Genomic DNA, 12,936 nt, shown 5'->3' with positions numbered 1-12,936 from the left:
CTGAGAGACTAAAAACTTTACCTTAATGATATTGCTCTTTGCTGTTTTCCTCTACCACTACAGACAATATTCCTACTTATACCCAGGCCACTCAAGCAGCTCTCCACATTTCAGACCTTATCACAATGGGAATCGTCAACGTTTCCAGCACGAGTCTACTCTAAAACCTTGCTGAGGCACCACTTGACTACCGGGTCAACTGAGCAAGCACAGGATCTTGAATACTCCCGTTTGTTTTTTCTGGGAGCTCATCCAGCATGGCTTCTCTCAACCAGACACAACCCTGCCTTGCTCGGGAGATATGAAGAGCTCTCAGACGACAGTGATTTGGCATGCACCGGTGTCATGCATTATCAATCCAAACTAGACTGCTCTGTGTCATTTACGTACCAGCATAGCTGTGCTTGTCGTGCACATGGGATGGGTCATGGGACTGTGAACTGTGATAGGAATCCAGCCTTCTTTACAAGCCTGTCGGTCACTCAATATGTGCACAGCACTCTGTAAGTAACAAAAATAGACGTGCTGCCTACTGCTGGGTCTCAGAAATATCAGGACGCCCTTGGTAAGGGGGAAGCATGTCCAGCTGACCTTGAGCACAGCACAGTGCCTGTGCTCTGCTCTCCCCTTCCAGGCACAGAGCAGAAGCCACTGCCAGAGGAGCTCTCCTGCATCCCAGGCAGCGCCGCATTTTTTAGGGGCACGAGCCCGGGAGCGCTTGAGCGCCCTGAGGCCGTGAGGTGAGAGTGGAGACAGGGAGCCCACACACCAGCACGAGGGATCGCAGCGCGTTTTCCTTCAAACGGCGAGAGCCAGGCACACAGCTCTCCCCGGGGACGCTCTCCCTTGGTCCCGGCCGTGCAGTGCGGCAGGAGCTGCCCTCCCGCCGCTCAGCGCGGTACGGCCGGCCGGGCGGCGAGGACGCGGTGGCGGGAACGGGGCTCGGAGCGGGGCGCATAGCCCCGGCCGCCGGGCGGGACTCCCGGGAGGGCACGGCTGGCGCGGGGCGGAGCGGCCCATCCCGCCGCCGTGCCTGGGGAGGATCCCCTGGACCGCCACCGCACCCGGGAGACGGCACCGCCCCTCGCAGGCTCCCGGGCGGCCGGGCACGGGTGTTCCGACGGGAGCGGCGGCCGCCCCAGGGCGGCTGGAGCGCCGGGGCCCCGCAGGGCTCGGGCTGCCGGGCGGCGGGGCCGTCTCCCCCTCCGCTGCGGGAGCGGAGTGCGGCAGCCCGCGGAGGGGGCGGGGAGGATGACTTCATGCCGCCGGAGCGCCGTGAATTTAGGAGCAGCAGCTGCCGCCGCCGGCGGCGAGATGTGGGGGTGAAGTGACAGCGGGAGCTGCCGCCGGCTGAGGGACGAACAGCGCGGGGCACTCGCCGAGCCCGTGGAGTCTGGGCCGCCACCAGCAGCCGCTGCGGGAGAGGGAGAGAGAGAGAGAGAGAGAGAGAGAGAGGGAGGGAGGAAGATGCGCTGAGCCGGTCGCTGAAAGGTGAGCGGGAGCCGCCGGGCGCGGGGGCGGGCGGCGAACGCTGCGGCGCTGCCCGGCCGGAGGAACGCGGCGCTGCCGCTGCGAGCTGCGCTCCGGCACTGCCGGCTGCCCAGACCGGGCAGCGTCTGGAGCGGTGCTGGGGCTCGTAGCCTCCTTCTCCTCCTTCCCTCTCCTCCCTTCTGCCGTAGTTCCCTCCAAAAGCGGCAAGGCTGCCGTCTCTGAAGCGCCACGGTGTTGCGTTTTATCTTCCATGGCCAGGATGAGCGGTGGCTCGGTGCCAGCTGCCGCTCGGGCTGCGCTCCATGCCCGTGTCGGGGACACCCTGTCAGTGGCGCAGCACAGGACGGGGGAAGAGCGGGAGGGCTGCGACAGGTGCGGGACTGCGCCCCGCGCTGCCCGGGCTCTCCCCAGTCCGACGCGCCTTCCTCGAGTGACGGGGAAGACATCTTAGGGCAGAAGAGCTTCAAGAGAACAGAAGCAAAAAAAGATGCCATCTCATACACATTCCTGGATTTGGAAGTCGCTTCACAGGAAACTAAAGAGTGCGGAAGTTGGGGAACCGGCCCTTACGCCAGATTGGATTCTGTCGCCTTCTTCGAAGACTTTGTGGTTTTTTCCTTTTATTTATTTTTATCATCTAGCCCAAGGTTTACAACAGACAAAATAGCAGCAAAATTGAAATGCATTTGTTTGTTGATGGAAGAATTAGTTGAGTTGCTGTTCCATCATATCACCTGTAGAAGTGGAAAAAACAAGAATGCATGCATATTGTAGCTTGGCTATTAACATTTTACATTGTGGTACGTACATACTTATCATCAAATGAATGGTATTTTGGAATGGAGAAAAAGGGAAAAAAGTCTGCCTGACCTATTTCTGTGCCTTATACACTGGTGGTTTTTGTTGGGTTGGGTTTTGTTTAGTTGGGTTTTTTTGTTTGTTTGGGGTTTTTGTGGCTGTTGTTTTTGTTTGGTTGGGGGGTTTTGTTTGTTTTTTTGAGGTTTTTTTTGTTTGTTGCTTGGCTTATTTTTATTTTTTAACTTTGTTCTGCTTTAAAAAAGAAAACTTGCCCTAAAGCAGGTATGGCAATGCAGGAGGTTGGTGTGCAGAGGCAGCTCATTAGAATAACCACTAACTGCGCATGTAGTGGTTAATGGCTCTGTGTGGTTTGGAAATGGGAGCAATGACTGTGTCTCTGCGAGGCAAAGAATTGGGAATTAGTCTGTTCTTAATGAAAAAGGCAGCAGGATACTGGAAGCTGAAAGATGTTTTATTCAATGTATATTTATTTACCTGTATGTTCATCTTCAAGGATCCTGTTACCCAAGAGTTCACAGAGAAGCTCAGACAGTTGTGGGGTTCTTGGTTTTGGTTGAAGCCTCTGGACGTAGGCTAGGGTGACACAAATAATACTTAAGGAGGTAACAGGGAGTTGCTTTATTTGTTGTTATTATTTCTGGGAAGACACTTAAATACAGTCAGTACTGTTGCTGGGTATGCAGAAGGCAAATGACAGCTACAGGGACAGAAAATGTGTATAAAAACAATTGAGGCTTCATAAGGCTGAAACAAAGAGCGAGTGATTAATTGCACAGTCAGAAATCAGTCCAACGCACAGATCTTTTCTATGAAGCACAGTAATTAAGTATGATCATGTATAGGCTTGTTGCTTTAAGCATGTCATGGCACATGCAATATATGTATTTCAAACTAGAAAAAAAACATATTTTTGTCAAATTTGTGTGTTTCATCTACCATACATTTATTTTGTTCCTGTAAAAACTTGGAAGAATTGGTTAGGACATTTCTATTGTTTTTCCTTTCTAGAATTAAGCATGGCTGATAGTTTGAGTTGCAATGTTTGGCTGTTTGCAATGTTTTCTTCTTTAGTTGGATTTGGTTGAAAAAAGAAACCATGTGCTGAGTTCAGAGTTCAGATGCTTCACATATTAGCCCACCCATTCTATATACAGTCAATTTCTTCACAAGAGTGAAGAAATCAAGTAATGGCCTCCTAGACAGTTGTTGCAAGCACAGGGTAGTGTTAGTCCTCACCGATGTTGACACAGTGTTCTCACGGCAAATTTAGCTCTTTTTGCTTCCTAGCAAACCTAATATTTCAAGACTCTTAATTAACATTATTTTTAAAACAATATGATAGCAGAGATGAAGTAGTGGTTGACCAAAAACCCCACTGCAAGCTTGAATTGCTTCTGTTTTCATCTTGCGTACTCTAAAGGCAAATGATGTAACGCGCATGTGTCCGTAGAAGAAAAAGTATATCCAGTTATCAATGTGAGTTTAGTTCAGTGGTGTAACTGACGGAAATCCACTTCCTACAGATTTCTTTCCCAGAACTCTTCTTGCTCCTTCTGTTACTGTGGCTTCCATACTTCTACCGAGTGAAGGAAAGCATCTTTATTGTGGTTGATCTGGGGCAGCAGCACTACTGAGTGGAAGAGCAGCCTAGGTGGCCAGCTGGTTGGTGCTAGACAGACTGGGGAGCAGCTGAGATTCAGTTGTCTTGTCCTCAGAGCTTCTGCTATTTTGGAATACTTCATCTGGGTTTGTTCTTCAGATTTGTTAGAGCTTAATTATCTTTGAGGTTTCTAGGCTGCCGTCAGCCTTTGAACCAGCAGCTTCATTTACCCAGTTTTATTCGTGGGGACCAGATGGGTATGTTTGCAAAAGGCTTGTTTCCTTAGTAGAGCAAACTGGAAAACCCAGTGACCTTGAATGCACTTGAAGTTGCAGAGGTTTGCTTTCACTTGTGGTCCTTTCCAAAGCCTGAGATGAAACACTTCAGTTAAATTTGTTTTCTATTATTATGAGAATTTTAAAAATGATGTTAGCAAGTGCTGTTTGAACTGACTGAAATAACCGTATCTCAGAGCAAGCAGGTCATTTTTCATTTATGTTGTTGCTAGGCTTTCAGCTGGATTTTTTTTTTTCCAATTTAAGAATTCTATTTGAACAGGTTTGATCAGGGTAAAAGGGGACAGATACTACACAATGAACTTAAAACTGTGTACTTTAGCATGTGCAAACAATCAAGAGTATTTCAACAATAGTGATCTCATTTTTATTTTGAAGAAGAAATGCATTCACACTTTCCAAATGCATGTCCTTCATGTGCAATATCTCGTGTTTCTGGGAGAGAAAAAAATGATTTCTGAAAAAGAAATGCCAGCCACAAACTGAAACTTTGTCTCCTACTATGCAAATAGATTTCATGTTGTACTGTCAATAGAGGGTCTTTGTTTGAGTACCCAGTCAGCTGCAAAGGTAGCAATCATTAAGGAGAACTAAGAGTTTTATCAATTTAAAATATATTAGTGGTGGCATCAAGACAGGTATTGATAATCTTCTTATTTTGAATTTGACACAGTCAAGTAAGTCAGTGCTTCACAACCTGGATAATGAGTCCCTCTGTTTAATATGAAATATGGAGATAGAAGTGCAGAGTTCATGTATTGTTCTTGAAAAAGAAAGGTGATTGACACTTTTTCCTTGAAGGGGACTGTGTGCAAACAGCAGCACAGGCATGGATCTGTTTATAGGTATTGTTTTCATGATGCGTCAAGAGACTAACTTTGAGAAAACCTCCGTATTGTCTACTCTTAAAGAATTACTTTATTAAGACAACATTATAAAAGAAAGGATCTGATTGTACAAGAGCTGTATGTTTCCAGTATATATCCCAGTCTAAGTGTATAATCATATCAGAGGAGAAAGTAACACAAAATGGACTCTTATAGGACAGTTGGTGCAAATGTCTCAGCCAAATGCCAGATCAAAAAACTTCTTTACTTTTTCCTTTAATTCTTATGGTAGAACCAATAAGTTATGATAGTGACTTTTGTCTTCCCTAAAATACTGAAAGCATGTTGCATTTCTGAGCTGGTCATTTTCTGTGATTGTAAAGTGGTTCCAGGGTACCTCTGCTCTTTTTCCCTGGTTGAACCAAGTATACAACATGAACTGTGAGGAAGAGCTTCAGTAGAAGAATTTCCATGTCAGCTGGGATGTAGTTCTTTTTACCAGAATTTGGTTTGTTTTCTAACCTTTATTAAAATGAATTTTAAAATTGTCTACTTGCTGTTCTTTGGCTTTACAGGACTCGTGGGGAATTTAACCTGCCTTTATGGTAACTGCCTGGTCTCTGCACAGTTCTGTATCCCTTTCTGCACTCATGTCCCAATGATTCATCAGATGTGATAGGCAAATAGGTCTAATGCCAACATGCAGTCTTAAGTTTCTCTTACTCTGACTGCTTCTTTTTGTCACATTTCTGTTCTAGCGACTATTCCAAAAGATTCAAAGGAATATCGAAGTTATCTTGGCAGCTGTTAGCTAGCCCATGAAATGTGCTGCAGCTTTAATGAGATCATATAGATCTTAATATATCCATATAATTATATATATTATATAATATATATATTTGCTAACTATTCACTCATTTGCCTTCTACCTCCTACAATATTTCCACTTACACATATGGTGAGCACATAACTTTGGTGAAACGATCTCACCACCTGTTGTTTTAAAATAGCACAGATGCTTATTAATGGTCCTTCCATGATACTGTTTATAGTGCATGTGAAACCTCACTTAAAATACTGTGGATCATGTTGGTAAAGGATATTATTACTTCAGCAGCAGCCTTAAATTAATTCTTGTTCAGCATCTTGACTTAACTTTTCAGTCATTAGTAGGTAGGAGAGAGGTAAACTCCACAGAAAAGTCAAAGCTGTGATGCTCATCAAGTGAGCTGTCATTGAATCCTTCACAAGGTGCTCTGTGGAAATACCTGCTGCCTTTTGGATAACTAGTTAACCCCAAGAGCTGCAAAAATCATTATCTACACATCTATCTGTCTGTGTATCTGAGTCACAGGTTATCTACATTCATAAATCTTGTACCCAGCTGAAGTGAATTCCACCAGGCCAAGCTCAACATCATTTTCACACTTCAAGGGAAAGGAAATAATTGCAGAATTTTAACCGTGTCCAAGTCTGTTGCCTAATATATATGTATCTTTTTGTCATAGAACAGTAATCTCTAAACTGACTAAATTATGTTAAGGTACATAAATGTTCCATCAAGTCCTGTTTTTTTTGTTCAGTCTCATGAGTCACTCGGATTCTTAGTTTTACTTTCAAAGAATTTAAAGAGTTCTGCCTAATATTTCTGATCTGCAGCTCTCTACATTTGTCTTGGATTTTTTATTTTTTTTTTGTCTAACATGGTCAAAGTGGAAGTTAAAAATGTATTTCTCCTTTGGAATCATCTATCTGCAGGCAGACCAAGAAAAATTCTTGATGTTAACAGTCAGTTTGCTGAGATGTAAATTTGAAAGTGCAGTCAGGCTGAACAGGCTCAGGTACTTTCAACCTTCCCAAGGTACTCATTTGAGGCATAGAAAGTTCTTGATATCTGTATGATGCTAGTGATTTCCAAGACAACATTATTATACACTGAAAAAAATACACAAGGAAAATAAGAAACAAAAGATGTTTCATTCAAATTTAGCAAAAGCTCCTCATAACAAGTAGTATGAGTAGCTCTGGATTTTTTGTGACTTTTTAAATGAAATATATATGAAAACTTGTTTTCCTGTGGTACATGACGGATTGCATTGATTGATTTGGTTTAGTATTGCTAATAAATTAAATAAATAGTTGTTCACTCTAGAACAGTGACTGTCACATCCCAGTTCCAATTCTATAGGATGGGCAAAAACCTCTTTTTCAGTAAAAAAATTCTGTGGTGTAAGTAGCTTGTAAAAATGTAAGTCTGCTGTTAAAATAAGATGGCTGGCAAGATTCCAATAAAGGATGCTTAGAGAAGTAATGACTAAATTAGGTGGAGTAATCATCTTTTGATGCAGTCTCCCAGTGTTTGGTGCTCAGCATTGATTAGGAGTTCCGTGGGCATAAAGCAATGTTTGCACTATTACGTTTAATTGCAGGAGACATCATGTCCTCGCTGCATGTGTTTGGTTGATCTGATTTCTGTACACAGGCTCCACAGTATCCTTTGGCATGATGCAGAGCTTGTAGAGTGTAAGGAAGAAAGTCTCTTTGTTTTCCCTTAAAATGTGTTGCCTAATGGCTTAATTGGGTGCCTTTTTAATTGACATGATGTAATGTTAAACAATTGTTTCCTTTTCGGTTTATCACGAGTCAAGATTTTCTGTCACATTCTTTTTCCTCAAGAAGAGAGTCATGTTCCTGTATGTACTCTTTCTGTACATATGGACTCTATTTCATATTTGATTTATTCTTTGACACTGTTTCTATACTTCCTGAAAATTTATTTCTCATGTGCAGGATTTAGAAACTCTATTTAGTAGTACAATAATTTCATAATTATGTCCCATTTCCTTGCAATTTTTTTCACTATGCATATTTTTTCCAGTTACTAATTATGTTTCAATTGGGCTGATCTCTTAGGTCACTATGAGGTTCCTTTTCATTGTAGGATCAACACAATAATATGTTTGCCTGACATTAAGGTACTGGTGCCATTAGCAGAAGACGTAAAAGTTGATAGCTGGATATCAAAAATGCATTTTAAACGTAGGAAAGAACAAACTGTAGTGTGTAGTCTTAGAGAAAAATTCAGTCATAAACCCTTCCTTTTTTTTGTGTTATTTGTGTTCTGAAATAGTTGGATGATGGCAGCTTTACTGAGTTGGGCTAATGTTTTTGAGCTCAGGCATCAGAAACAGAAAAGAATTGAATAGGATTTGTTAATGCATATAAGAATTGGAGCATGTGAAAATAATCAGACTCTAAAAGGCAGGCATAAAGTGAAACACTTTATATAAAAAATCTCCAAAAACAAACCACACAAAACCAAAAATAGACTGCTGCATTTTAAGTAACTGTTATTTGTAAGGTCTCATGGAGTCAAAGCGTGATAAGAGATGTGAATGGAGTCTGCATAAATATAGAAGTGGTATGACTTGAGAAAGAGACATAATTTATCAAAACGATTACAGCATGCCTTTAAAGCCTAAGGGAACTACAGCTTTTTGCCAGTGAAATAAGCCCATTTTATCATATATTTGTTTATATACAAGCTAATAATGTTTGCAAACACCAAAACCTTTTCCAACCAAAATATTTGCCCTGAATAAGGAGTTCTCTTAAGTTATTCCAAATAGCTTTAGGCTTTGTGGAACGCATTTTCTCTTCTTTTTTTCTTTTTTCTTTTTTTTTTTTTTACCCCTTTTCCTGTGTGTTTATTTGCCTGCTGGAAATACAGATATTAATTTATTGAATGGGAGCTGGAATATTATATGATAGTAAGAATTATATTGATGCTAGTGTCATTCACTCTAAGTGACAATATGCAAAAATAGTGCCACCACTGCTACATGTCCTTTTAAAGTCTAATTTTTCTGTCTATACCTAGTGTGGTACTGCTTGGGCCTGGCTGGGGCAATGGCAATATTCTCTTCAGTTATACAAAAGCAAAATCCCTGCTACATGGTGAAAAACAGGTGCAAAGCCTTCAGTCATCCCCAGCTCGTGCACAAAGCATCTCCAGAATGGATAAAGTTTGAATGGGTATTTATAGAAGATGAACATGATAGCCTGCACCCAGAGGAACACAGATACTGTGTAAGAAATTTAAGCATGTAATATCACTTCCTCACTGATACTTTAGTATTCATTACACGTTCATGTAACAGTAGGCTTTTAATATTAGCTAATAATGGAGAATGACTTCATTAGCATTTAAGAAAGGAATTGAAAGTGTTTTGCATGGTATAATTCATTAGCTAATTGTCACTCTAGAAGATACTTTTTGACTGTACACTCTGTACACTCGGGGAATTGCTGTACAGACCAAAGAGCAAGAACATTTTTGTTACCCTATTTTTCTCAGATACTGGAGAAATGTATTATTTACGTGGCCCCTTTCATCATGGAAGCTCTCAAAATGCTTTTCAGCACTTCCATTTTCATTGACATTTGGAAATAAGGGATGAAAGCTGTTACTTAAACGTTGTTTTCCCACAATTGTATAGCCAATAAGGCTGCAGATCAGGGAGTTACTTATGCAAGTCTCCCGAAAAAGGTACTGATTTCTGATGACTGCTGCAGCACGCTGAACCGTGCTGTTTCCTTCCAGGCAGAAAATTCTCTTTCCTTTCACTCTTGTGCCTCATAGAAGCAATTTTTGAAGACCATTCATCCGTTACAGACTGCTGTTCTGCTTGTTAAGCAGTGTTTCTAGTGGGATAACACACTATGCACATATATTTTGTGTAAGTTTTCTAGGTCTTCCAAGTCCACTCTTTGTTTGCATTTCTGTACCTCCATCCCCCTCTAGCATTCTTGGTCTGGCTAAGGCAGGAACTGGTACTCGTTTTGCAGGTACATTTTTCTACTGAATTTTTTAGTGTAAAATTTTTGAGTTTAAAGTTGTGTTCCTCTTGGTAGCACCACATTTCTTAGCTACTGTTTTGAACATTTATTTGGAGACTAACAGTTTTACATACTTTAAGTAACTGCATATGATTTCTTAAGCCAACTACAAGGCAGAATAGAAAGAAAACTTCAGTAGTGTTCTGAGGTCAGTGTCCAAATGAATGCCCATCTTCCTCTGGTGGTACATTGCTTCAATTTCCTACTGCAGTGCGAGAAAAAAAAAATGTGACAAAAACATCCCAAGTTTCCTCTGCTTTCCAGATGGTGTAATCTGAACATTGTGTATTTTTTGAGCCTAAGGTGGCACCTGAGCATTTCATTTTGGTGTCCAAATATGTTTCTGGCAAGTGAGCTCTTCTATCCAGCTTCTCTGTGTTTGTGTTTAGTAGTGATTCATTACATTCTCAGGGCTGCTCTTCAGTGTCGTCTTTCATAATTCTATTTTTGTATGAATTTTGGTGGCAAGTATGGAATTTCTGAGTTTGGGCAGGTTTGGTTTGTTTTTTTTTTTTGGTGTGGAATGGCTATCAGCAGGATCAGAGTTGCAATCTCTGTAGGTTAAACAATGTCTCTGAATTCTGCTGAGGACTAGGACAGTTTCATATATGACTTTTAAACTGTTGCTGAGGATTTTTGTGCATTTTTGACTTATGTCAACTTGTTCTTCCGAACAAGGCAAAACTTGTTCTTAGACATGTTGTTATGATATGATATGATATGATATGATATGATATGATATGATATGATACGAACTTGTTCTTAGACATGTTGTTATAATGAGTTAGATCCCATTTCCCAGTAGGTGATTTGAATGTTGTTTAGAAAAGAAATTCTCCTTTTATTAGTCTCTTAGTTTACCTGACTCTTCTTTGATGTGGTTGCTGTTGAAGCAGGTCAGATTTTTAGCTAATGTGTCTGGTTTTTCTCTGTTCAAACTGCTGAAAACAGTGGAAGCTTTCTATGCATCCTGTATCCTGTGATACCTGTCTTTCAGCTAATGTTTCTGTGACATTCTTCTTCAACACTTAATCATATCTGCCATTTGTTCTGCTGAAGAAATTTCACCTTCCCATCCCCCTGTCTGAAGTATTCCTGCTCTGCTCATAGAGCAGCAATTCCAGTAAAGTGTTCTGCTTTATCTCTATTTTTGAGCATATTTGAAAGCCTTGTTAGGGAAAGGAGAAATATTTTGGAGTATCATGATTTTCATAGTAACGTGTAGATACTTCCAGTAGTTTTACTTTCTACATGCGCTGGTTTTTGTGAGTAATGTGAAAATCAAAGATAACTCATATTTTAGCACCTTAAATTTCTGGATTATCCCTATACAGTGGTAATTTATAATGTAATTAACATTCTGATAACCATGGTCAAAATACTAGACTTTCACTTTGTCGCCAATGCTCCCTCTGTTGTAAGAAATCCTTTTGTAAGTGAGGACATAGATATGGACAGGTTGGAAAATTTTTAATAGGAGTTAAATGTCACCAGGAGAATGGGAGGGTGGATCTAGTGCATGTCCTTCTGGATAAGTCAAAAACATAAGATCTGAAAACTTAATTGCATACACATAGTAATGGTGATGTGTCAGTTGTTTGTCCAGTGGCTTTTTCTCTCTTCGTCCATATGAAGTGCTGTCTCAGTGGAACTATCAGCTGTGAGCCCAATATGAGTCAAGGAGTAGTTCCTTTTACAAAGATTAGTAATAGCAAAATTTGAGTAACCCAAAGTAAAGGTAGCACTGCTCTGAACTTTTTCTTTCCTTTTTTTTTTTCTTTTCTGCATGTATATGTATTTGGGTATTAGTTAGGTGCTTCTATCTTACAGTTTGGGCATAAAGACCTCTTACAAGCTAAGGAACAAGGCTTCTGTGTTGGGTTTTCTTGCACATTTCTACTATTCTCTCCAACTAGCCAGCTCACTGAAAAGCCAAAATCTTGTATTTGGCTTGAAAGCTGTTTATATCTAACCCAGCTGATGTATCACTAAAGGGAAAAGTATTCAGAGAAGCATGAAAAGATTCAGTAGGATTAAATAACAAAGCATAAGGATTTGTTCCATGCAGGAGCAGCCTTTGAAAGCTAAAAGCAAGCTAAAGAAAGAGGCATTAATTGTGGGAAGTTAATGTAAAATGGGAATCGGAAAAGACAATTTGTCAAATCCTTTCAGTTACTGAAAGCATTGAACCAGGGTCTCAGGTTTACAAGTTATCAAGTATAAGGAGAGATGGAAAAAAAGCCCATTAGGGATAAAGTAAAATTTTTGAAATGGTTGTTATGTACCTGCTCACAAAGCTGAGTGTAAAAAGAGTCTGTTCTCTCCTACCCTTGAAGGATGGTTTTAGACACATTTTGCCAGAATTGTTGGTTATTTAAGGTGGCATGAATGACATCTGAGAGTGAGCCAGAGTTGAAGTCAGTATCCATGTGGCTCTATAAATAAAGAAGGTTGCATACAGGGCCTTGCTGAATGCTGGCTTGTCTCTTAACTGAAAGGGCTAACTCTCACCAGCTTAATTCCAGTTTTATTCCTTCAAGTGCTTGATTGTTCAAAACCTAACCAAAGCAGAACTCCTGCTACTTTCTTTTTGGATTTCTCCTTTCCTATTTACTGATTGCTTCCAGACCTTCATGTCAAGCTTGATGAAAACATAATTCTTGCTTTTGTAGTCATTTGCTTAATTTCACTTGGGAAATCTGCACACAGCTATATCTGACAATAACCAGTTACTCCGGAAGGATCCTTTTTTGTCCTCTGAAAATCCTTTTGCCTCTGAACATGAGAGGAATAAACAAAGACTGGAATAAGCTCTAAAATGCCAACTGTGGGCCTCACCATGTGCACCTTGGTAATCCACAGCACACTTACACAGGCTGTGCATGTCCTTTCCATGGAAACAGGAATGAGGGTGCAGAGAATGGGAATGCCTAGGTCTCCTCCTGACATTTAATCATGACAAATCTGCAAAGTAATTGTGAAATATGCAACTTTATTGTTTGGT

The 12,936-nt window shown here is 41.1% G+C and overlaps 1 protein-coding gene across 2 annotated transcripts in view; it reads left to right on the top strand.

Annotated features, from left to right (window-relative positions):
* Positions 1-1,256: 1,256 nt before the first annotated feature.
* Positions 1,257-12,936, top strand: part of PKIA (cAMP-dependent protein kinase inhibitor alpha) — a 44,047-nt gene continuing 32,367 nt past the window's right edge. The window contains exon 1 of one of the 2 annotated variants that reach the window (XM_005517077.3): positions 1,257-1,491. Coding sequence is in view for 1 of the 2 variants with exons in the window: in XM_088063026.1 (XP_087919152.1) it covers positions 2,253-2,291 (39 nt within the window). In the remaining variant the exon portion in view is untranslated. Of the gene's footprint in view, positions 1,492-1,739; positions 2,292-12,936 lie in introns of those variants that run through there. The other variant, XM_088063026.1, reaches the window with a different exon arrangement.

This window comes from Pseudopodoces humilis, chromosome 1, assembly GCF_049639895.1.
Source record: "Pseudopodoces humilis isolate 2021_Gansu_Grassland_sample_001 chromosome 1, ASM4963989v1, whole genome shotgun sequence".
Taxonomy (NCBI): Eukaryota; Metazoa; Chordata; class Aves; order Passeriformes; family Paridae; genus Pseudopodoces; species Pseudopodoces humilis.
This window is presented reverse-complemented; position numbering and strand designations above follow the sequence as displayed.